This window comes from Taurulus bubalis, assembly GCF_910589615.1.
Source record: "Taurulus bubalis genome assembly, chromosome: 3".
Taxonomy (NCBI): Eukaryota; Metazoa; Chordata; class Actinopteri; order Perciformes; family Cottidae; genus Taurulus; species Taurulus bubalis.
In genome coordinates, this window is record NC_136591.1 from 43,467,619 (window position 1) to 43,494,272 (window position 26,654).

A 26,654-nucleotide genomic window follows, 5' to 3' on the forward strand; every position below is an offset into this window, starting at 1 on the left:
CGATCCATGGAAACTTGAGGCGAGGAAGCACAGAGGCTCCCGTAAAAAAAAGTAGAGTTAGTAATGTGCATTGAAGAGACATGAATTTATCCAGAAGGAGAGAAAGAAGAGGAGAAGAGGAGAGAGATGTGAAAGAAGAAGAAGAGAAGAGGTGCTCAGTGTATCCTAAAATGTCCCCCAGCAGTCTAGGCATATAGCAGCATATCTAGGGGTTGGACCAGGTAAACCTGAGCCAGCCCTAACTATAAGTGCTATCAAAGAGGAAAGTCTTAAGTCTACTCTTAACCCTCTGGAGTCGGGGGTCATTTTCTTGATTTTACATAATTTCTTAAATTCACTTTTTAAAGTCACTTACACATGATAGATACCCATGTGTTTTACATCTAAAATTGCAGAACAATCTCAGCTCTCTATATAATGAGGCACCATTGTCATAAGGCAAAAGTGTAAAGAGAAATATGACTAAAGATGAGAATTTTAATCTAGATTTTGGAAATTTTTCATAGATCTTGTGAAAACATAGCTTTACTCAGGAGGTCAAACTGTTTTGGTGCTTGAAATTAGTTTACCAAAGGTCTTAGGTTCACAAAAGCAGTGAAATATATATGAATAAAAAAATGGTAGAAACATGTAAATAAATGTCTAAAACCAAATGTATTATTATATGGTGAGATGAGCTGTGGCTGGCGTTGTGGCCTGCAGTGATGATCTGGCAGAGACGGACTGGAGGCTGCTAAAGCGATGCTGCATGTTGTCCTCTGGACCCTGGCAGCTGCAAATCCTCTGTAAAATACATTACTAATAGTTAGTATAAGTTCACTGAAAGAAAGTAACAGGATAGTGACAATATTTGATTACGCCCCGTTCAGTCTCATAACCACCCTGTACCCATTTAGCTACAGTTAGCGCGCAGCTAACCTAACAACACGGTCATTTCAGTCTCACAAACACATAACAGAGATCCAACACTACTAAGCGTACTACGTTCACTGAACGAAAGTTAACAGGGATCGTGACAATATTTGAGCACCCACCGTTCAGTCTTATAGTCAGCCTGTAGACATATATAACCCCGTTAGCGATCGTTTGCGATTAATAGCGATTGTTAGCTCGCTATCTGCTAGCTTTGTGTTAGCAGCAGCTCTATCTGGCTACAGATCCCGTTACTAATGTAAATATGCTATTGCAAAGTTCAGTAAATACACTTAACCATCTTCCAATGGATCCCTTTGCTTGGCGTTGTCCTGTACATCTCAGGGATCGACTCCTTCAGGCTCTATTTATGGTTGAAGCTGCGCCGTTCTCCAGTACAGCTTCGCTCAGCCCGCCTGCTCTGTCTTTTTCTCTCTCTCCCGGTGAAGCTGTGTACGCATCACATGACACGTCTGGGTGTGTAGAATGCTCTAGCTTGCTGTGTGAATCTCATATGATCTGCGGACACAATGCAGAGGAAGCAGAAGTTCTACTGAATCTTGGAGACGTGGAACCATATTTCTTTGCAGAATTATCGTGATGGAGTGAATATTTTCAAAACGTCAGTATCGTAAGCGCGGACCCGCGCTCGAAAATCTCGAAGGGTTAAATGAGGTGACTGTGTCTGCCCCCTGGACTGAAAGTGGAAGCTGATTCCACAGAAGAGGAGCCCGATAACTGAAAGCTCTAGCCCCCAACCTACTTTTTAAGACTCTGGGAACCACAAGTAACCCCGCATTCAGTAAGCGCAATGCTCTAGTGGGGTAATATGGTTCTATAAGCTCTTTAACCCTCTGGAGTCAGGGTCATTTTCTTGATTTTACATAATTAAAATTATAAAAATCTAAAATTGCAGAACAATCTCAGCTCTATATATATATATAATGAGGCACCATTGTCCTAAGGCAAAAGTGTGAAGAGAAAATATGACTCTAAAGCTGAAAATTCTTCATATCTCTTGTGAAAACATAGCTTTACTCATGTGGACGAACTGTTTTGGTGCTAGAAATTGTTTCACCAAAGGTCTTAGGTTCACAAAAGCAGTGAAATATAGGAATAAAATGGTAGACACTGTCATATACGGTAATCTAATGTGCATGCGCATATACCGGAAGTATATGGAAGTGAATGTTATGTAATGGTGACACACGGTGATCCATTAAACCCAGTTGAGCAAACTAAGAAGCCTCTATTGCCTTGCTTTACATGGTGTCAGAAGTGAAAGTGGAGTCATGGCAAAGTTCAATCCCCATGTACATGACGTACTGTAAACAACCTACTCAGCAGGCTGTTGTCTGTGGAAATGAATCTGGTGAGGAGACTGGATGAAACGGTGTGCGACAGAGGACATCCACAGGCATATGGTGAGCATGGGACATTAAAGACTGAACCAGTGAGAATACTGTTGAAAGACAACACTCAGCCATATGCAGTATACACAGCACGACGCGTACCTCTCCCTATGCTGAACAAGGTAAAGGAGGAGCTCCAGAGGATGGAGAGAAATGGCATCATCGAGAAGGTGACACAGAGCACGGACTGGTGTGCACCCATGGTGCCAGTCTTGAAGAAGAGCACATGTAAAGCCCGCATCTGCCTACTAAATAAATAATAGATAGCTCTACCAACACCTCCACGCCGCGAGCTAAGTCAGCTCGCGAGCTAGCGGCGCAAGCTAAGTTAGCTCTATGGAGGTGGGAGCCAGCGGAGAGCCAAGCGGGGGAAAAAACAAGCAGAAAAAGCTGTCGACTCACCCGATGATGTCCACTTATTAATAAAAACAAAGTCCAACCGCCTCTCGTTAACACAGTTCAATGACGTGGTTGTTCAGTTCATCTGTGCACTTCTGTGAGGATCTTCAATGACAAAACATGCCCAACACTCCATGAGAAAGGGATAAAGTAAATCCCCCACCAAGTTAGGGTCTCCTCCTTCAGCCATTAAGTGTTAAAACATGTAAAAAACTAAACACAACTTCTCTTATGTTTCAGCATGAACTCTTCTCAGTCCTGGCAGCAAGGTAGCTTTCTGTTGTGTTGACAAAAGTCATGCTGGCACACTGACCAATCACAGCGCATGTTAATGGTCACGCTGGCCCTGTGACGAATCAGATGTCCAGACCCTCTAGAAGCATTTTAATGTATTTTAATCAGGATACTCTTCAACAGAAAAAGAAAGGTGAAATGTGATTGGATAAGAGATGCTGTTAACCAGCTCCAAGCAAGGAATACCAGAGGCCTGAAGCAGAGCAACAGATGAAGACTCCTGTCTGTGCAATGAGAAAATAAGCTAATAGGGAAAAATTATTATAATACATGTAGTGTATTTGTGAAAAACAATAACATTATAAAATAGCTTTAACTTTTAATTATAAACATTTAAAAATAGCTATAACTTTGTGATTCTGTTTGGGGCATCAGAGAAGGCTTAGAAGGCCCTGACGGCCCGCCACTGGACTCCTTACGGTGGTGGTGGATGCCAGAGCGATGCCATCCAGAGAAACCATATCATCAGATAATTGATTTCTGAGGTGTTCTTGGCCAAGTAAAATAACTTCAGTCTTGTCCGAGTTCAGCAGCAGGAAGTTGCAGGTCATCCAGGTTTTGATGTCTTTAAGACACACTTGAGGTTTAGCGACCTGCTGGATTTCATCTGGCTTGATCCACAGATATAGTTGAGTATCATCGGCATAACAGTGGAAGTTTATGGAGTGTTTTCTGATAATATTGCCTAAAGGAAGCATATACAAGGTGAATAAAATTGGTCCAAGCACAGAACCTTGTGGAACTCCATGACGAACGGCGGTGGTAACCGAGGCCTCATCGTTTACAAATACAAACTGAGATCGATCTGATAAATACAACTTAAACCAGCTTAGTGCTGTACCTTTAATACCAATCAACTGGTCTAGTCTCTGTAATAAGATGTCATGGTCAATGGTGTCAAATGCTGCACTAAGGTCTAACAAGACCAGTACAGAAACAAGTTCCCTATCTGATGCAACTAGAAGGTCCTTAGTAATTGTCACTAGTGTCTCTGTGCTATGATGCTTTCTAAGTCCTGACTGAAACTCCTCAAATAAGCTATTGTTATCTGGGGGAGTTTTTCCTGATCCGATGTGAGGTCCCGGGACAGGATGTTATGTGTACAGATTGTAAAGCCCTCCGAGGCAAACTTGTATTTGTGATGTTGGGCTATATAAAATAAACTGAATTGAATTGAATTAAAAAGTCGCACAACCGGTTTGCGACTACCTTCTCCAGTATTTTGGGGAGTAAGGGAAGGTTCGAGATAGGTCTGTAGTTAGCCAACACCTCTGGATTGACAGTGGGCTTCTTAAACGTCTGCACGCTGGGGGCCGCGGTTTCGCGTGGTGACACTCAAAACGTTTCCCTACGCTTTTAAAATATTCACAGCACAAATCGCAGAAATATGATTTTACGTCTGGCGGAAAGAGAAGACTTTCCTGCTTCCGGGTGCCTGCCCAGGCAGAGCCCAGCATAATTTTAACATCATCAGGCAAGCAAAAGGGCAGCAATGTGTCATCTGACGCTGAAAATCCTTCTCTGTGATTTGTTGAATCATATGTCCGTCGCCATTTCGTGAACTAAACAACCAATGAACACTCAGGAAATCTCAAAGGACTACCCACCTGAGCATATACATACGCTACAGGTTTTAGTCAGAGAAAAGCGACATCATGACGACAAAGAGATTCAACACGGAGGAAGCAAAACGCATGATTCTTGAGAGCAGCGAGGAGGACGACATCACATCGTCATCAGAGCTCGAAGGCTTTAGTTCTTCTGAGGAAGATGGTAAGTGTAGTTACTAAACTTTGTTACGTGTCTGTAAGACTGCATGGTGCAAACTAGTAATGTGTACACTGTGCACGAGAGCACGCCACGCGGTGCACACTGCTGCTCACGTTACTACCACAGTCATGATCTGAGTAATGCTTACACATAGTATGCGGAGCACTCTGCTCAAATTACTACTAGTCATGATCTGAGTAATGCTTACACATAGTATGCGGAGCACTCTGCTCAAATTACTACTAGTCATGATCTGAGTAATGTTTACACATCGCATGCGGAGCACTCTGCTCAATCGTTACGTCATCTTTCTTTCAAATGACTAGTATTCATTTATTTTACAGAGAGGAGTCACAGCCGCCCCCACCAGCCTGGCCAGCAAAGAGGCCGCGTGTTGCCCGACGACTAAAAACACCATCGCCAGCAAACAGGGCGCGTGCTGCCCGGCGACTACTTTCACCGCAGGCCAGGTCGAGAAAGACAGCAGCGTGTGCACCACCTGCACCTATGCTGTCCTGGAGGACGGATGAAGACCCGAACACTGCTCCCCCCGTCATCAAGTTCCAGCCAGCCCGGACACCAGGTCCACATGTCAGTGCCACAGCAACACCCCTGGAACTCTTCAAATTGTTCTTCCCGCGACAAACTGTACAGACACCGTTTGAAAACACAAACGGGCTGCAAAACATTTAGCAAACGGAAAAAGATATACATAGACAGACTTGGATGTAGATTTATTTTACAAGTACATTGGGTTGCTTATCTACTTCGGCCTGGTAAAGCTTCACAGTATTTCGACTTACTGGAGGCGGAATCACCTGTGTTCCGTGCCGTTGCCGTGTCGGGTCATGTCACGTGACAGATTCAGCACAACATCTTGGAACATTCATCTCAGCGACCCTGATGAGGACGTCCACAATGACCGTAAAAAGGGCACAGTCGAACATGACAAACCTTTCACACTGAAACCCCTGATGGACACCATCAAGACTGCCTGTAAGGCCTTTTACCATCCCCACAGAGAGCTGGCTGTGGATGAAAGAATGGTCCCTCCATGGCTAACAGTGGGTGCTGCCAGTTCATGAAAGACAAACCCACAAAGTGGGGATTCAAGTTGTTCGTCATGGCTGACTCAAGGAATGGCTACACGGTGGACTTTTCCATTTACCCTGGCAAAAGTAGCGTCCCCTCCGCTCATGGCCTGTCCTATGACGCTGTCATGACACTTGTGAGACCCGGTTACCTTGGCATAGGCTACCACATTTACACTGACAATTTTTATTCCAGCCCCAAGCTCTTCAGGGCTCTCCTTGACAAAGAAGTCACCGAGAGGCTCCATGAGATGGATCCGTGATGGCCCCATCGTCTATGTGAAGTGGATGGACACAAGGGAAGTATCGGCCTGCTCCACACTCTGCATACTGTGGGGGAACTGTGGAGAGGAGGGTGAAGCAGCAAGATGGCTCCTGGAAAAGAGCACCAGTCCCCTGTCCCACACCAGTTGCAGAGTACAATAAGTACATGGGTGGAGTTGATCTGTCAGACCAGCTCATCCAGTATTACTCTGTACATCGCAAGACGATGCGCTGGTACAGAACACTTTTTTTTCATTTTGTGGACATTACCGCCACCAACAGCTACATCATCCACCAGGAACTCTGTCTGCCCAGCGAACAGATCCCATGACGCACAGAGGTTTCATGGAGCAGCTGAGTGCTGATCTCTGTGGACAGCCGCTTCACACCGCTCCTGCCCCGACACCTGCAGGTCATGGTCCTGTGCCTGTCTCTGCTGCTGCTGCAGCCTGCCCCAAAACAAATCAACGGCAGGTCGCAGGGTTTGCGAGCTTTGCAGCATGAAGAAAATGCGAAAAGACACACCATGGAAGTGCGAGTAACGTTCCCCTCTGCCTGCAGCTGAACAGAAACTGTTTCCGGGAATGCCATGCCATGAGGATGTGCCATTGAAGAAGAAAAGCAAGCAATATGTATATTATAAATAGTCTGACTAGTTTTGTTTCTGTTTTATATTTCTCAACGTTCATATCCTGTACATTTTTTTTAATTTTTTATAAAAATATGTATTATAAAAAAAAAATTCTGATTGTCATTTTTCATTTGCACACACCCCATGAAGCTTTATCTGCAGTATGAAGTCGTTTCTCAGTCCCATTTTTATCATTTCGGTGAAAGGTGTGAAAGACCATATTTCTACTCAAAAAACGATAATAAAAAAATGTGTTTTTTGTATCTACCATTTTATTCATATATTTCACTGTTTTTGTGAACCTAAAACCTTTGGTAAACCAATTTCCATCACCTAAACAGAGTTACCACTAGGGATGGGTGTCGTTTGAGTTTTTTCCGATACCGGTGCTAAACCGATACTTTTAAAACGATACCGGTGCTAAACGGTGCCTGAACCGATACTTTTTTATTGCCAAGGCAATTTTTTTTCTTCAAATTGAACAATATTATTAACTGTTTAAAGTATACTATAGATATAAATAAATAAGTACATACAAAACACGCTTCAAACTACAGTTTCAAACCTTTTAACTTCAAACTATAAAAATATATATTTAAAAAAGAACAGACACCAGCATCATGGCCTGATGGGACCGTGTGCAACAGAACTCAGACTCTGTTGGATCCTAAAACTGCTGCTTTACTGGACTACACGTCACCATTAATATCAACTGGAGAGATTTGTTCCATCAAGCCGAGGACGGGCGTTCAAAAGCTCGTGCTCGTGTCTGCAGCGATCTCTGTGTGCGCGCACTGTGTGTGTGTGTGAGTGCTGGAAGCCCCGCCCCCTCGAGCCCCGCCCCCTCGAGCCCCGCCCCCTCGAGCCCCGCTCTGCATGCAGGCAGACAGAGAGCAGAGCAGCAGTGTGCTCTGATCCGCTATTTTAATAATCGTTTTTAACGTGCGGGCACCGCGCTACCTTTTTAGTATCTATATACCGTGCAACTTTACAGAGTAGTGTAAAATTTAAATCGGCTCAGGCACCGGAAGGAAGCACCGAAATCTGCGTTGCTTTTCGGTCCGGTAGGTACCCAACCCTAGTTACCACCTGAGTAAAATTAGTTTTTTTTCAAGCGATATGAATAATTTCCAAAAATCAAGATTCCATTTTTCAGCTTTAGTGTCATATTGTAACGTTTTTCTCTTTACACTTTTGCCTTATGACAATGGTACCTCATTATATAGATAGCTGAGATTGTTCTGCAATTTACTTCCTTAAACAGCCTCGTCGGAATAGGGTCCAGGAGACAGGTAGAAGATTTAGAAGTAGAAACCATTGAAGACAGTTGGTCGAGGTTGATGGTAAAAAATCCATCCAGACACACAGCAGGGCCCACAGCCTCCTCCATGGCCATCCCACCTGAGGATGGACCGGCAGTAGTCGAGGGCAGGAGATCAGCGATCCTGTCTCTAATAGCCAGAATCTTACCATTGAAGAAGTTCATGAAGTCATTGCTATTGAGGTCTATAGGAATACATGGATCCACCGAGCTATGACTCTCAGCCAGCCTGGCCACAGTGCTAAAGAGAAACCTAGGGTCGCTCTTGTTTTTCTCTATTGGTGATGAGTAGTAGGCTCCTCTGGCATTACGGAGGGCCTTCTTATATGTTCTCAGACTATCCCGCCAAACCAACGGGACTCCTCCAGACCGTTGGAACGCCATATGCCCTCAAGCTTCCTGATGCTTGCTTCAACATGCGGGTCTGAGGGTTGTACCATGGAGCGAGCCTCCTTTGCTTAATGATCCTCTTTTTTAGAGGGGCTATCAAGTCCAGTGTCACTCTCAATGAGCCAGTAGCACCATCGACGAGCTGATCAACCTGGGTGGGAGTAAAATTAGCACAGGAGTCCTCTGTTATATTGAGACATGGTAATGAATCAAATACAGAAGGAATCGCTTCCTTAAATCTAGCAACAACACCGTCAGTTAGACATCTGGTGTAAAAACTCTTGCCTAACGCTGTACACTCCGGTAGTATAAACTCAAAAGTTATAAGGCAATGGTCTGATAAAAGAGGGTTCTGTGGAAACACTACTAAATGCTCCACGTCAATGCCATATGTAAGAACAAGGTGAGGGTGTGGTTAAAGCAGTGAGTCGGTTCATGTACTCTCTGACAGAAGCCAATCGAATCCAACAATGAGCTGAATGCAACACTAAGGCTATCACTGCCGACATCCACATGAATATTAAAATCACCTACAATAATAACCTTATCAGTCTTAAGGACCAAACTTGACAAAAACTCAAAGAATTCAGATATAAATTCTGAATACGGACCTGGTATATGTATACTGCTACTGGTACTAGTACTTCATATTGGAGTACAAGTACTTAACCTATAGACTGCTACTGGTACTTGTACTTCTCACCATAGCACAAGTACTTGACCTAAAGACTACTACTGGTACTAATACTTCTCACCGTATGTTATGCCCGGCCTAGGGGAGCCTGAGCACAACACACGAATGGACCAAATTTAGGGCCAATGCTGCAGAATGTATAGTAGAATGATATTTTTTTATTTTTCACCCGGAGTCACAAGTTCTTCAGGGCGAGCCTGGCCCAAAATAACAAACAAAACAATCTGTGCATGTAATCTAACTTCCCTAGCCCCCCAAAGAAACAAAAGAAAGTCCAGATGTCTTACCTATCTCCCTACCAAAAAACAGGAGAAAACATGGTTAAACAAAAAAGACTTCTCACCACTACCGACACACTTTCTAAGCCCCACCACCCAAGAATCCCTGTTGTGCAGCATGACCCGGTTAGAGCGACGGCTTCCCCAGGTTCCCCCTTATATATATATACCACCGTCCAATCACCTGCAGGAACAAAGCACGGCCAAACATATCACAGCACCCCCCTCAGGCAGGGAGGTGAACAGCATTCCGGGATTTTTTCCCCCTACATTCATAACACCATAGCACAAGTACTTAACCTAAAGACTGCTACTGGTTCCAATACTTACTTTTCACACTGCACTACAAGTACTTAACTTAGTTGTTGACTGAGTTGTTGATGGTATTTTTGGATTTTGTTGCCCATTTTGCTGTTGATTTAGTTATTGTTGTTTATTTAGTCAGTGACGACATTGTGACTGAGTTGTTGTTTTTGTAGAAACTGAATGACGAGTCCATCATGAGAAGTCTACTGGAAGTCAAAACGCCGTTCCGGTCAATTGCTCGAAGTTACATCCTGACAACACCTGAGAGCTCCAACGTAGGAATACTGGAGGTACACCTGCATCTCTACCTGCCCATTTACCTATACTGACTGTTTACATGTACTGACTGTTTACCCATACCTGTACTGACTGTTTACTTGTACTGACTGTTTACCCATACCTGTACTGACTGTTTACTTGTACTGACTGTTTACCCATACCTGTACTGACTGTTTGCCCATACCTGTACTGACTGTTTAACTGTACTGACTGTTTACTCATACCTGTACTATCTATTTACCTGTACTGACTGTTTACATGTACTGACTGTTTACATGTACTGACTGTTTGCCCATACCTGTACTGACTGTTTACTTGTACTGTCTATTTACCTGTACTGACTGACTGTTTACCTCTACCTGACTGTTTACTTGTTAACATCTATCTATCTATCTATATATCTATCTCTGTCAGTTAACCTGTACATGTACTTCTACTTCTATCTGTCTGTCTCCTTGTCAGTTAACCTGTACCTGTACCTGTACCTCTGTCTGTCTCCTTGTCAGTTAACCTGTACCTGTACCTGTACCTCTGTCTGTCTCTCTGTCAGTTAACCTGTACCTCTACATCTGTCTGTCTGTCTCTCTGTCAGTTAACCTGTACATGTACCTTTCCTTGTATGTTTGTCTGACTCTCTGATTGGTTATATTTTTACCAGGGCGACTGGGTTTGGCTGAAGAAGATTCCCATTGAAAAGTCGATAACAGCTGTCAATCAAAACACCCAAAATCTGTTCAGCCAGGTAAGATGAACAGTACACTGTAGATACACTCTTCCTACATGTAGATTATTACTATAACTCTGTATTTTGGTCTGCTCTTCCTTTTGAGGGGAGATGTGACACGAACACCTAAATAATGATATTTAACAGTAATTTAATGTATATGAAAGTTATATTTTCCATCTCACCTTTCTCCAGTTGAGGGAGATGCGACATGAGAATATGAACCTCTACGTGGGTTTGTTTGTGGATTCGGAGATCTTTGCTCTGGTGGTTGAACACTGTCCTCGAGGGAGTCTGGCCGACCTGCTGGCCGACAGCGAAATGAGGCTGGACTGGATGTTCAAGTCCTCCCTACTAATGGACCTCATCAAGGTGCTGCTTGGATACGTTACTGCTACTGTTACTGCTACTGTTACTACTACTACTACTGTTACTGCTACTGTTACTACTACTGTTACTGTTACTGCTACTGATACTACTGTTACTACTACTACTACTGTTACTGCTACTGCTACTACTACTGTTACTGTTACTGCTACTGATACTACTGTTACTACTACTACTACTGTTACTGCTACTGTTACTACTACTGTTACTGTTACTGCTACTGATACTACTGTTACTACTACTACTACTGTTACTGCTACTGCTACTGAAACTACTGTTACTACTACTACTACTGTTACTGCTACTGTTACTACTACTGTTACTGTTACTGCTACTGTTACTGAAACTACTGTTACTACTACTACTACTGTTACTGCTACTGTTACTACTACTGTTCCTGTTACTGCTACTGATACTACTGTTACTACTACTACTGTTACTGCTACTGCTACTGAAACTACTGTTACTACTACTACTACTGTTACTGCTACTGCTACTGATACTACTACTACTACTGTTACTGCTACTGTTACTACTACTACTGTTACTACTACTACTACTGTTACTGCTACTGTTACTACTGTTACTACTACTACTACTGCTACTGTTACTACTACTGTTACTGTTACTGCTACTGATACTACTGTTACTACTACTACTACTGTTACTGCTACTGCTACTGAAACTACTGTTACTACTACTACTACTACTGTTACTGCTACTGTTACTACTACTGTTACTACTACTACTACTGTTACTGCTACTGATACTACTGTTACTACTACTACTACTGTTACTGCTACTGCTACTGAAACTACTGTTACTACTACTACTACTACTGTTACTGCTACTGTTACTACTACTGTTACTGTTACTGCTACTGATACTACTGTTACTACTACTACTACTGTTACTGCTACTGCTACTGAAACTACTGTTACTACTACTACTACTGTTACTGCTACTGTTACTACTACTACTACTGTTACTGCTACTGTTACTACTACTGTTACTGTTACTGCTACTGAAACTACTGTTACTACTACTACTACTGTTACTGCTACTGATACTACTGTTACTACTACTACTGTTACTGCTACGTTACTGCTACTGTTACACTACTACTGTAACTGATACTACTGTTACTACTACTACTGTTACTGCTACTGCTACTGAAACTACTGTTACTACTACTACTACTGTTACTGCTACTGCTACTGATACTACTACTACTACTGTTACTGCTACTGTTACTACTACTGTTACTGCTACTGTTACTACTACTGTTACTACTACTACTACTGTTACTGCTACTGTTACTACTGTTACTACTACTACTACTGCTACTGTTACTACTACTGTTACTGTTACTGCTACTGATACTACTGTTACTACTACTACTACTGTTACTGCTACTGCTACTGAAACTACTGTTACTACTACTACTACTGTTACTGCTACTGTTACTACTACTACTACTGTTACTGCTACTGTTACTACTACTGTTACTGTTACTGCTACTGAAACTACTGTTACTACTACTACTACTGTTACTGCTACTGCTACTGATACTACTGTTACTACTACTACTGTTACTGCTACGTTACTGCTACTGTTACACTACTACTGTAACTGATACTACTACTGTTACTGCTACGTTACTGCTACTGTTACACTACTACTACTACTACTGTAACTGATACTACTACTGTTACTGCTACGTTACTGCTACTGTTACACTACTACTACTACTGTAACTGATACTACTACTGTTACTGCTACGTTACTGCTACTGTTACACTACTACTACTGTAACTGATACTACTACTGTTACTGCTACTGTTACACTACTACTACTACTGTAACTGATACTACTACTGTTACTGCTACGTTACTGCTACTGTTACACTACTACTACTACTGTAACTGATACTACTACTGTTACTGCTACGTTACTGCTACTGTTACACTACTACTACTACTACTACTGTAACTGATACTACTACTGTTATGATAACGGTTACTACTACTGTTACTTCTACTTCTACTGTTGCTGTAACTACTACTGCTACTACTGCTACTGCTATGACTACTAAGACTACTTCTGCTACTACTACTACTCATTATTTCTGTTTCAGGGGATGAAGTACCTTCATCTAAGAGGTTTGAGTCACGGTCGTCTAAAGTCCACAAACTGTTTAGTCGACGGACGCTTCGTTCTGAAAGTCACAGACTATGGACTTCCCATGATCCTTCACTCTCAGAACATCACCCTTCCTGAGGACCCACAAGGTAAAACGTTTTGAGAGTTCTCTCTTAACAACGTTTTTAAAACTGAAACATGAAGCTGAAGCCTTGTTTCCAGATTAAATAGGTTTAATCTCAGTTTGTCAGCAACATGAAGCTGAAGTTTTGTTTCCAGATTAAATAGGTTTAATCTCAGTTTGTCTGCAACATGGAGCTGAAGCTTTGTTTCTAGTTTGAATTTAACATGGACCTCACTGTTAATCCTGCTTGACCAATAATATGAACTACATGGAACAAGAATCCTGTCAAAGATTGTATAGACACACAGTCTACTTGTCTCTCTGCCTACCTGTCTGTCTCCCTACCTGTCTGTCTCTCAGAGCTGCTGTGGACTGCTCCAGAGCTCTTGAGTAAACCGGTGCGAGGAGGTTCGTTTTCTGGGGATGTCTTTAGTTTCTCCATCATCATACAGGAAGTGATCTCACGAACACTGCCATACGCCATGATGGACATGCCCGCCCACGGTGAGACAGGGCATATGTTCGACCAACTGCCTGTCTGTCTGTGTACCCGTCTGTCTCTCAGAGATAGTGGACCGTCTGAAGCACCCTCCTTTTCTCTGCAGACCACCTGTCTGACCACCCGTCTGTATACCCGTCTGTCTCTCAGAGATAGTGGACCGTCTGAAGCACCCTCCTTTTCTCTGCAGAACACCTGTCTGACCACCCGTCTGTATACCCGTCTGTCTCTCAGAGATAGTGGACCGTTTGAAGCAGCATCCTCCTCTCTGCAGACCACCTATCTGACCACTTATCTGTCTACCTGTCTGTCTCTCAGAGATAGTCGACCGTCTGAAGCACCCTCCTCCTCTCTGCAGACCACTAGTTTCAGTGGATGAAGCTCCTGCCGAGTGTCTCGGTCTGATGAACGAATGTTGGAATGAAGATCAGAGTAAGAGGCCGAGCTTCGATGACATTTTCAAACAGGTGAGAGGAGCTCACCAATGCCACCTGCTGGCTCATGTCTGCAACTGTCACTGTATGTTTGACTTTTGTTCTTTCAGTTTTAAAGCACGGAACGTCTCTGCTCTACTTTGTGTTTGCAGTTTCGGGGCATTAACAGAGGGAAGAGGGCAAACATCATCGACTCAATGCTGCGGATGTTGGAGCAATACAGTTCAAACCTGGAGGATTTGATCAGAGAACGAACAGACGAACTGGAGGTTGAGAGAAACAAGACAGATAAGCTGATTGGACAGCTTCTGCCCAAGTAAGACTCATATTATTTCAAACTAAAATAATAAAGTACAACTTTCAGGTTCTCGGTGTCTTGTTCACGAGTGAGGGTAAGATGGAGCGGGAGATCGACAGGCGGATCGGTGCAGCTGCAGTAGTAAAACAGGCGCTGTACCGGTCCGTCTTGGTGAAGAGGAGCTGAGCCGGAAGGCGAAGCTCTCCATTTACTGGTTGGTCTACGTTCCAACCCTCACCTATGGTCACGAACTCTGGGTCCGGACCCAAAGAACGAGGTCTCGGATACAAGCGGCCGAAATGAGCTTCCTCCGCAGGGTGGCCGGGCTCAGCCTTACAGATAGAGTAAGGAGCTTGGACATCAGGAGGAGCTTGGAGTCGAGCCGCTGCTCCTTCGTGTTGAAAGGAGTCAGCTGAGGTGATTCGGGCATCTAGTCAGGATGCCTCCTGGACGCCTCCGTTAGAGGTTTTCAAGGCACGTCCAACTGGTAGGAGACCCCGGGGAAGACCCAGGAGACGCTGGAGGGATTATACCTCCCGGCTGACTGGGAACGCCTCGGGATCCCCCAGAATCAGCTAGAAAGTGTTGCAGGTGAGAGAGAAGCCTGGGTCAGCCTACTGGACCTGCCGCCACCGCGACCCGACCCCGGATAAGCAGCTGATAATGGATGGATGGATGGAAGTTTCAGGTTCATTGTTTGCAACACACCACAGAAGAGATCACTGAAACAATGTCACACATCCTAAACGGCTGCTATGCTTACAAAGGACTCAGGGCATGATAGAACAGTGGGCCTCAAAGTCACTTGTTAAAGGACATTTCAAATGCTTCTTCACCCTCAGTGAGAGTGTACACGCTTTCCTGTGTCAAACCTTCCAAGTTTCATCAAAGCAGTACAAACCCAGGTACCTGTTCACAGCTGTCTGCCAACACACCAGATGATGTCGTGGTCAATGAAGAGTCACAAAGAGTGTTTTTTTAAGATGCAGTCTGCACCATAATAATAATGCATTTAATTTTTAACGCACTTTTCCTTCAAAATAATTCCAGAGTGCCACAGAGCCAATATATAGTAAAAACTAATAAAAACATAGTTAAAACAACCCATACAAAAATAAATAATAGCTGACAATGAATTACACAAGGTAAAAAATGCCTTCCTGAATAAAAAGGTTTTTAGGCCAGTCTTAAAAGAGTTCAGTGTCTGACTTGCCCTGAGGTGGTCAGGGAGACTGTTCCACAAGCGTGGCGCTGCCGAGCAAAAGGCCCATGGCGGAGCTTGGTGTTGGGGACCCAGTCTGGTCGCCCATGGTGTGGAACTTGGTGTTGGGGACCCGGCCCATGGTGTGGAGCTTGGTGTTGGGGACCTGGTCCGGTCACCCATGGTGGAGCACGGTATTGGGGACCCGGTCTGGTCGCCCATGGTGGAGCACGGTGTTGGGGACCCGGAGGAGCGAGCGACCTGTAGATCTGAAGGTGCGGGTGGAGATTAGGGGAGTAATGAGTTATTGTAGGGAGGTGCATGTCCATTTATACATTTATGGGTGAGTAGTAGGACTTTGTAATCAATCCGGAATGAGACAGGGAGCCAGTGTAGTGAGTGTAGAATGGGTGTTATGTGGTCATATTTCCGGACTCTTTTCAGGATCCTGGCATCCCTGGATCCTTTGACCTTGAGGAGGAAACCTTTCTGACTAAAGTCATTATATGCCAACCTCTCCTATCATTGGGAGTTGCTATATAAAGGAGGGACGCTGCTACTTTGATCGCTGAGAACTGAGTAGGCCGACTACGTTTTCTTTAGTGAAGAGCTTGCTTCTACAGCTTCGTTAATAGTTATGTGTTTCAGGTCCGTGGCCCAGGCTCTGAAGAAAGGGAAGGCAGTCCAACCGGAACATTATTCAGACTGCACGCTTTACTTTAGTGACATCGTTGGATTTACGACCATCTCTGCTCTGAGTGAACCCATCGAGGTACAAACTGTTCAAACACCTGCTGATTCTCTCTGTCCGTCACTGTTAACGTCATTGTGTGTGTGTGTGTGTGTGTGTGTGTGTCTGCGCTTAGGTGGTCGACCTTCTGAATGACCTCTACACCATGTTTGATGCCATCATTGCTACTCATGATGTCTACAAGGTAGGAACCATTTGACTTCAAGAACATTCATGTTTACCGTTAACCGTTTTCTCATCACTGTTTGTCCACATCTGGCAGGTTAAAAGAATAGACTGAAGCTGAGTTTCATCAAAACTCACTGCAGAGGTTAAATATTAAACAGACTGCGAGTCAAAGGTTGAACATCCAGGAGAAGAGATTTGTCTGTCTTTATGTTGTTCAGGCGTCTCACTGCACAGGCCTGAAACACCTGGATACCCTGCTAGTGAGGACTGAAACACCTGGAGACGATGTCTCAATGCAACACAATGTTAACACACATCTTGATTAATGCTGATTCAGTGAACATCAGTAAACATATCATATGAATAAAGGACATTCCTCAAGTTGCTGTGCTTTGTGGGCATTCTGTCTGCAGGTAGAAACTATCGGAGACGCCTACATGGTGGCTTCAGGTGTTCCCAACAGAAATGGTAATCGACACGCAGGTGAAGTGGCCAACATGTCTTTGGACATCCTGCACTCGATAGCAGCTTTTAAGATCAAACACATGCCTGAGATCAAAGTCAAAATACGCATCGGACTTCACTCAGGTACACACGCACACGCGCACACACACACACACACACACACACACACACACACACACACACACACACACACGCACGCACCACATGTAAACCCATATTAAAGGGTCAGTGTGTGAAATCTAGAGATTTAGTTGTGAGTTACTGAACTACGGTGGCCTTCAGGTAGAGAGAGGTGTCTTTAGGATTCTATTACTACTAGGAGCTGCTCTTATTTATACTCTGTGCCTCTTCATGACTAAATAATTGCTTTCAAAAACATATGTATAATACTACAAATGTAAAAAGAATAAATTCAGAACAAGATTTAAAGTTATGTATACTTCTCTCAGAGGACCAATCTCCAAGTTTGTGGTTGTTTCCATGGTGAAAGAGACGTGTGCTAAAAATGAAACGTTTCCATGTCTCAAAGTTGATGACCAAAGATCTGACTGAGTGTCTCTGTCCTGCTGTGTCTCCAGGTGCGTTGGTAGCAGGTGTGGTTGGCCACACGATGCCCAGGTACTGTCTATTTGGAGACACAGTGACCACAGCATCACACATGGAGGCCAGCGGACTACGTATGTAAAAAACAATACAACCAATGAAAGTGTTCACATCTAAACGAATGACTAATATTATGTATTCATCTTGTGTGTGTGGCTCCAGCCTACAGGATCCACATCAGTCTGAGTACAGTGAAGGTCCTGACCAGCCTCAAAGTGGGATACCACATAGACACCAGAAAGGCACAGGTACACTCACCTGCTTAGGCTGCTAGGTTAACCCTAACCCGTTTAGGTTCAGAGATGTTACCTATTATAAGATTCATACTTGTATGAAGTATTTTTCGTTTAAATTCAGTTCTAAAATGTCAGTTTATGGTGTCAACAGTCAGAAAAGACTTCCATAAACCAGACTTCCATTGGTATGGAACCTAACTCATTTGTTTACTTCGTTGTTCATTGGACTTGGTTTCCTCTCCCTCTCCATGACCACAAGGTCTTTAACGTCCCTCTTCATGATCCAGAGGTCTTTAAAATGGCTCTCTATGACCAGATGTCTTTAACGTCCCTATCCATAAACCAGAGGTCTTTAACGTCCCTCTCTATGACCAGAGGTCTTGAACGTCCCTCTCCATGACCAAGAGGTCTTGAACGTCCCTCTCCATGATCCAGAGGTCTTGAACGTCCCTCTCCATGACCAAGAGGTCTTGAACGTCCCTCTCTATGACCAGAGGTCTTGAACGTCCCTCTCCATGACCAAGAGGTCTTGAACGTCCCTCTCTATGACCAGAGGTCTTGAACGTCCCTCTCCATGATCCAGAGGTCTTTAACGTCCCTCTCCATGACCAGAGGTCTTTAATGTCCCTCTCCATGACCAAGAGGTCTTGAACGTCCCTCTCCATAAACCAGAGGTCTTTAATGTCCCGCTCCATGACCAAGAGGTCTTGAACGTCCCTCTCCATGACCAAGAGGTCTTGAACGTCCCTCTCCATGATCCAGAGGTCTTTAACGTCCCTCTTCATGATCCAGAGGTCATTAAAATGGCTCTCTATGACCAGATGTCTTTAACGTCCCTATCCATAAACCAGAGGTCTTTAACGTCCCGCTCCATGATCCAGAGGTCTTGAACGTCCCTCTCCATGACCAGAGGTCTTTAATGTCCCTCTCCATGACCAAGAGGTCTTGAACGTCCCTCTCTATGACCAGAGGTCTTGAACGTCCCTCTCCATGACCAAGAGGTCTTGAACGTCCCTCTCCATGATCCAGAGGTCTTGAACGTCCCTCTCCATGACCAGAGGTCTTTAATGTCCCTCTCCATGACCAAGAGGTCTTGAACGTCCCTCTCCATAAACCAGAGGTCTTTAATGTCCCACTCCATGATCCAGAGGTCTTGAACGTCCCTCTCCATGACCAGATGTCTTGAACGTCCTTCTCCATGATCCAGAGGTCTTGAACGTCCCTCTCCATGACCAAGAGGTCTTTAACGTCCCGCTCCATGATCCAGAGGTCTTGAACGTCCCTCTCCATGACCAGAGGTCTTTAATGTCCCTCTCCATGACCAAGAGGTCTTGAACGTCCCTCTCCATAAACCAGAGGTCTTTAATGTCCCGCTCCATGATCCAGAGGTCTTGATCGTCCCTCTCCATGACCAGAGGTCTTTATTGTCCCTCTCCATGACCAAGAGATCTTGAACGTCCCTCTCTATGACCAGAGGTCTTGAACGTCCCTCTCCATGATCCAGAGGTCTTGAACGTCCCTCTCCATGACCAAGAGGTCTTGAACGTCCCTCTCCATGATCCAGAGGTCTTGAACGTCCCTCTCCATGATCCAGAGGTCTTGAACGTCCCTCTCCATGACCAAGAGGTCTTGAACGTCCCTCTCTATGACCAGAGGTCTTGAACGTCCCTCTCTATGATCCAGAGGTCTTGAACGTCCCTCTCCATGACCAAGAGGTCTTGAACGTCCCTCTCCATGACCAGAGGTCTTTAATGTCCCTCTCCATGACCAAGAGGTCTTGAACGTCCCTCTCTATGATGTTTGTGTTATAATAAAGGCAACCCATGTGAGCTTTTGTTCAGGTGTGTCAATATTAGTTTATATGTTCGTGGTTAAGAGTAAATAAAGATTGAAACACAGCAAAAATAGAGGTTTCAGGTCCACCTATAAAAAAAGCACTTTCAGGATGATTATCTCTTTGAAATGATGCAGCAGTAAGGTCTAAAGCTCTCCCAAGTCATAGCACAATATGTGAACAGTCTCTCTGCAAAGTTTGACTTTGAAAAAGTGAAGCAGAACAAAGTTAGAGAAGGTTTAGTACAGAGAGAATTCAGGCGAGGTCTCTAAAATTTGCATTTGGGCACATTTGGGCACCATCTGTGCCATTTGAATTTTCTCATGTACCAAACCTTATATTTCACTTGTATATTACTTATGGTGTTCAATACACTTATATCAGTTTGGATTTACCTGGAAAATGCGTTTTTCTTCTTCTAATCAACAAAGGTAGGCAACATTTGCTGACTGTAAAGCGATAAAGTGTTGCTGTGTCCTTTGGTTCATATCTCGGTGATGCTTTGCAGCAGAGGGATTTGGCGAATAGATTTGGAATCTGTGTGGAATTGTCTTGCTTTTTGCCATCTGTGTTTTTCTGATAGCACCGAGCTACAAGTTACTAGTTCCGGAAACATGCCGAGTGGGCTGACTCATGACAAAATTATGATTACGATATTTTAATAATTATTTTTGTTGGTGTTTGAGTTGTGTTGTAATGGCTGACTAATTATTGTAGCCCAGGTTATCTTGTTTAATTTGATGTGTAACATCAATATATTTGCTCATGATTATTGTAATATTTTACACAGTTTAGCTATCATGTGTAAATGTCACCCTATATAGGTGCAATGGGGGCTTAAAAGGACAATTATTGAATTGTATTAATGACTAAATAAAATGTTTGTTTCATAGGTGAAGGGCACGGTGGATACATACTGGTTGATGGGTCGAGAGGGTTTTGATAAACCTCTTCCTATTCCTCCAGACCTCATCGGAGGGTAAGAACACACATGCACACACACACACACACACACACACACACACGAGCGCACACACATACACACGTTACCTGTGTAAGTAAACAGATACTTGTCTCTCTCTCTTCCTCTCACACCTGTCTCACTCTCAGGGCCAGTAATCATGGGATCAGTCTGGATGAGATTCCAGTTGAAAGAAGACAAAAGTTTCTAGACCGACAAAAGAATGCAAAGAAATGATGCCAATGTATGCACACAGATACAAACATATTTATTATATATGAATTATCAGACAAATACACAAAATATATACATTACTAAACACACATACAAAACCAATCACACACACACACACACACACACACACACACACACACACACACACACACACACACACACACACACACACTACCTCAAGGACTAGAATGGTCTTTAAAGGATTTTATCAGCGGGTGAGAACTTTTCAGCCGAACCTCGTGGAATCTGAACAAAGTGCTAAATGGACATGGATTTCACTTCCTGTTTGTCTACAAAGAACCTATAAAAGAAGGAAGGGTCATTATGTCATCGTGACAGCATTCTGATTTTGCATTGATGCCAGACTTTGGTGCCAGCTCTGTGGAAGTTAATGTGGTTGGCATGGAAAGTCTCACTTTAAACCGTCATCTCTGTGTTGTTTCACCTTTGACTTTCATCGAATAAAAAGATGTTAGGGGACGAGGACTGATTTGTTTTTTTTTTTCACATATGGTTATGGGTTAGGGTTAGGTTATATGAATGTACTCATAGATCTCTCTGTGTTGTCCGCCGACTTCAGAGTTGATGAGAGACCTACGGCAGTGCACAGGCCGATGCATATTATTCAGTATTCCCCACGGGTTAGGGTCGGTACAGAGCTGTGGCCTTCTTGCGAAGGCCACAAGGGTCACGGAATATTGGGGAGCAATTTTTCGTTGTAATTCAAATCCCAAATAAACCTCCATTAAAAACCTAAAAAAGGGTTTAAAATAATAATAACCCTTGTGTGGTGTTAATATTGTTGTTATTCAGCCAGTGTCTGTGGACCTGGGTTAGAGGGTTGTGACAATCTCGCTGGGGAAACAGTGAAATCATCTGTGGACTGTCCATCACTGACTCACACCCTGAAGCTCCTAACACTCATTGAGGCCTTTTGGATGCCTCGTATCCAGTCTGGAAATCCAGATCCAGATCCTACTGGATTATTGACTATTCGTCTCATGTTTGATCTAAAAACAGGGTTAGGGGCTTGGTTAAAATGTTTTTTTTTTAAAAACATTAAAAGCAACGGGCTCAAGTTATACCTTTTAAAACTTTTTCATTTTAATATATACAACAACCATTAAAAAATTAAAAAATATATTCTATGGGGTTAGGGTGAGCAGACCCCTGGAAAACCAGTTCAAAGGACTAAAAATAAAAGCCGAAGCAGGACAAAGGTCAGAAAAAAAAGGAAGTGGAAAGGGGTGTAAGGGTTCAGGGTCAGGGTTCAGGGTCAAGGTTAGGGTCAGGGTTGAGATCGGGGTTGGGATCGGGGTTGAGGTCAGGATTGGAGTCAGGGTTGGGGTCCAGGAATAGGGAAGGTTGAGGTCAGGGTTGGGGTCAGGGTAGGGGTAAGGGTAAGGGTCAGGGTTGGGATCAAGGTTGGGGTCAGGATTGGAGTCAGGGTTAGGTTAAGGTAAGGGTTGGGGCCCCTACTACTAAAAAGCAGCAGGGGTCCCTATGCATTCTCCTTCCTGCCTTTCGCTCTCCCCCCTCAGCGCTCGTTCAGTCCCCCCGTCATTCCAGTGCTCAACCGAGCAATCCAAAGTCTTTCTATTTTCCTTCTTTCTTTAATGGACCATCTGAGGTCATGTTGGATGATGGAGACTCTCATCTTGTCCCAGCCGTGCAGGACAAGATGGCGGACTACAGGTGTGTGTAGATTTTTGTAATGTGTACAGTTATATTTGTGTTGTGCAAACCTTGTGGACAATGAGTTGCCTGTTTCTCCAACATATAATGCTTCACATTCCAAACATGACATCAAATAAACACAATTTGTGGCGGACAAACTTCCTTTCGAGTCGTTTTTGAAAACTTCCCCTGTGTGTGGGTTTTTTAACCAAGCTTTGAACTCAAAGTATTGCCCTCTGGTGGTCGATTTAGTGGTGACCTTGGACGTGATCTTTGCTTTGACCAGGTAATCTTGTAAATTTGTGTTCCTTCGATAGGCTGGCATGATTGTAAATTCTTCCAGGTTTTTAAATTCTTCGTTCATCTCTTGGAAATGGATCTGGCAAGATTTAATAAACCCTTGTGTGGACGGTGAATATGTGGTGATAAGCGGTAAGTGTGATGTAACCAAAGTTGGTTTCTTATCCCTAAAGGTTTTACATGCTTTTCTGCACAGAGTTCTCGTGTAACCTCTCTGATATAGAGCTTTAAAGAGGGTTCTGATAGCTACTGTGACGTCATGTGGTCTGGTGCAAATCCTATGGAAGCGAAGTATTTGTGCCTTTAGAAGGCCTGCAAAGGTGTGCTGTGGGTGGAAACTTCTCCTATGGAGCAATGCATGTGTGTCTGTAGGTTTAAAGAAGACTTTGATGTCCAATTTCTCTGTGGTAGTGAAGTCATCCCCTTTAAAGGTGGTTGTGTCTAGGAAATCCACTGAGGTTCTGCTGTGAGTAGCTTTAATTTTAATAGAGTCTCTGTGTGCATTTAGAGTGTCTAGGAAGACTTGAAATTCTTCCTCTGTGTGGGTCCACACTCCCCATATGTCGTCCAAATATCTAAAATAATGCAGAGGCTTTAATTGACATGCCTTAAGGGCCGAGTCTTCCCATTGTGCCATGAAAATGTTGGCGTATGCTGGTGCAAATTTCTTCCCCATCGCCGTCCCTTTGATCTGAAGGAAGAATTCCTGGTTGAACACAAAGTCGTTGCGGGTCAAATTGATCTCAAGCAGTTGCAGTAATTCCTTTTCTGGTCTGTGTTTGTTCCTGTTGTTTTGAAATGCTATTTTAACGGCTTGTATGCCTTCTGTAGTATCGATATTTGTATATAAGCTGTCAACATCTAAAGTGAATAGAATTGATTCTTGTGGGATCTTCAAGGTCCTGACTAACTCCACGAAATGATATGTATCTTTAATATAACTCGGATGAGTTATTGAAAGAGGATTAAGAAAGAAGTCCAAATATTCTGCAGTGCAATAAGTCTCGCTACTGCAGTCTGATACTATGGGTCTCCCTGGAGGGATTTCACCTGGTTTACTCCATTTAGTGGGGTCTTTATGGATTTTGGGTAGCATATAAAAAAATCCTAGCTCTGGGTTCTGGAGTGCTCATCAAGTATCTTTTTTGTTTGGCCGTAATGAACTTTTTGTTCTGTAAAGTTTAGGGTTAGGTTAAGGTAAGGGTTGGGGCCCCTACTACTAAAAAGCAGCAGGGGTCCCTATGCATTCTCCTTCCTGCCTTTCGCTCTCCCCCCTCAGCGCTCGTTCAGTCCCCTGTCATTCCAGTGCTCAAACGAGCAATCCAAAGTCTTTCTATTTTCCTTCTTTATTTAACCCCTTGCTTAAAAGTGAGAGTTGTGCCTCAGTGCACTTGAACCTTTGTGAAAGATTAATGACTGTCTTAGGCCCCTCCTCTACAGGTAGGTTTTCGGGGTTCACTAATTTAAAAGAGTACACCACATGTTGAATATCACCTTTGCTGTGTGTGGGGTCCAATGAATGTTATCATGTCCCGTCTGGAATCTCTCGACCGCCATCATTGGAAGATGATCCTCCAGGCTGATGATCTGGGTGTTCAGGTTGCTGATGAGGAGACTCTCTTGTTGAGGCATCTCTGGGTCGCTGTTGATTTCCGGGATGAAGACCCGACTGCATGGAAAGCGCTGATTAGCCATCCTCAGCATTGCTTGCATTTGTCTGATGGCCGTCATCTTGTTCTTCTGTTTCCTATTGTTTATGCCGAAGGAGAGGACGAGGACTTCTACCTCTGTGTTGATCTGGATCTTTTCCAAGATGTCCCTTTGCGTTCTTGAAGTTCGCTCCCGGGAAAGCTTCCACTTGAAGGTCAGCGAAGTCATGTGGAGGGAATCTTCCCACGTTGGAGTCGCCCAGAATGACCCATTTCTTTTTGATGTTCAGCGACCAATCTTGTTGTTTGTAGTTGAAGGAGGCGTGTCTTGTTGGTTGGTACCATCCCTCTGTTACCGGTGTTGATTGTTCCTCCGTTCTCGTGTCCAGTGTGGTCTGTACTGCTGTGTTCAGTCTCCTGACCCTGGACGGTGAAAATGACATGTGTCTGGGAGCTATTATCACCCGTGTGCTTGACCGAATCTCATCCAGCTGAGTGTCGAGTTCTTCTGGTGTCAGCCCCTCCGGGGAGTCCTCATTGTGTGACCTTTCTTGGTCGTTTTGTACCGGAGTGAGGTCAATGTTTGACCTTGCTTTGCTCGTGGATCTGGAGGAACGGGGTAGAAGAGAGGGAGGGGGGCAGAGGAGAGTTCTGTGTTCTTCTCGTGTTTGGCTCCTTGTAGGATTTGCCATGTCCTTTTCATCTTCCTCTTCCTCCTCCTCCTCATCATCCTCCTCCTCTTGCCCTTCCAACTCTGACAGGTCTGGTACTGTGTCTCCGTACAGAGATGATGCTGAGGAAGTATGCTCCTGGTCCTCCTCTTCCTCTTCTGTCTCTCTGAATCCTGAGAGAAGGTTCTCTGTTGCGGTGGTCCGTGTCCCCTGTGTTGCTCCTCCTCCAGGTGTTGTTGTTCCTGCTGCCCTCGGTTTTCTGTTGACCTGTGAGAGAGGAGCAGGAGAAGATGCTGGTGGAGGGGGGGAGGGGGGAGGTAATCTCACCGTGACTGTGGGAGAAACAGGTAGAGTGTCATTGTTTATGCTGATTGGTGTGGAGGTAACGTGGGGAAGTGAAACTTGTGGGGCCGTCTGGTCCGCCGCTGTCCTTGTTCTCATGATGGGCCTGGGCATGTAGGTCCCATCGTCTCCCTCCAGGTCCTCAAGGCCCTTTTTGATGACTTCTTCCACTCTGTCAAGAGTCGTCTGTTCCAATCTAGAACCCAGAGCATTTTTTGCCCATTTTGTGGCCTTTATGAAAGGCTCTTTCCATTCCGTGCTTTCTAAATAAAATAGGACCATAATTTCCCTTTTAATGGCCTTCTCATAGTGGTCTCTCAAATCGATGATTGTGTTGTCAAACCAGGCCTTAGCATTCTCTGCTATTAGCTCTAGGATGAATGGGTTGGGAAGCGCTGGTTTTATTAAGTCTGTGAGGTATTTAACCGTTCTACTCATTGTGACAGGTGGTCTCTCATCATCACTCACGTTCTTCAGATGATGGACCGCTCTGATGATCCTGTTCAGGATTCTGATCTTTTGGGCAAAGTCTGGGTCATCAGAGAGGATCCTGTCGGGATCATTTCCTCTCTTTTCCCCCGTGCGGCGGCGCTGCGGCTCTCCTCCGCGGCCCCTTTGATGTCTGTTGTTGCGATCCCTTTGATGTCTGTTGTTGCGATCCCGCTGTCTGTTTCTGTAGGGGACATATCTGTTGTCCTGGTCTCGTGGTCTTGAAACCTGTTGTCTTGTGTTCCCCGTGTCGCTCCGGTCTGCTTGACGCGGAAGCGGTCCGGGCGCTGTGTCGCGCTGTGGTGCGCCGCTCGTGTCCGGAGCGCGCTCCGTCGGATCTTGTGTTGAAAAGTCGGTCTTTGACTGTCTTGTAACCCCTTCATCTCTCCTCCTCCGTCCGGGAGAGTGAGATGTTGAGGGAGG

At 44.3% G+C, this 26,654-nt stretch overlaps 1 protein-coding gene across 1 annotated transcript in view; it reads left to right on the forward strand.

The window, feature by feature from the left end:
* The window catches only part of LOC306734550 (retinal guanylyl cyclase 2-like), a gene marked incomplete at both ends in the record, with an annotated part of 29,019 nt that extends 7,913 nt beyond the window's left edge, over nucleotides 1–21,106 (forward strand). Inside the window, 14 exons of the mRNA XM_079215906.1 lie at nucleotides 9,936–10,052; nucleotides 10,700–10,783; nucleotides 10,961–11,137; nucleotides 13,291–13,444; nucleotides 13,780–13,923; nucleotides 14,237–14,385; nucleotides 14,505–14,668; nucleotides 16,500–16,623; nucleotides 16,718–16,786; nucleotides 17,184–17,358; nucleotides 17,814–17,912; nucleotides 18,001–18,086; nucleotides 20,802–20,887; nucleotides 21,019–21,106. Coding sequence (XP_079072032.1) covers nucleotides 9,936–10,052; nucleotides 10,700–10,783; nucleotides 10,961–11,137; nucleotides 13,291–13,444; nucleotides 13,780–13,923; nucleotides 14,237–14,385; nucleotides 14,505–14,668; nucleotides 16,500–16,623; nucleotides 16,718–16,786; nucleotides 17,184–17,358; nucleotides 17,814–17,912; nucleotides 18,001–18,086; nucleotides 20,802–20,887; nucleotides 21,019–21,106 — 1,716 coding nt within the window. The remainder of the gene's footprint in view (nucleotides 1–9,935; nucleotides 10,053–10,699; nucleotides 10,784–10,960; nucleotides 11,138–13,290; nucleotides 13,445–13,779; nucleotides 13,924–14,236; nucleotides 14,386–14,504; nucleotides 14,669–16,499; nucleotides 16,624–16,717; nucleotides 16,787–17,183; nucleotides 17,359–17,813; nucleotides 17,913–18,000; nucleotides 18,087–20,801; nucleotides 20,888–21,018) is intronic.
* Nucleotides 21,107–26,654: the final 5,548 nt, after the last annotated feature.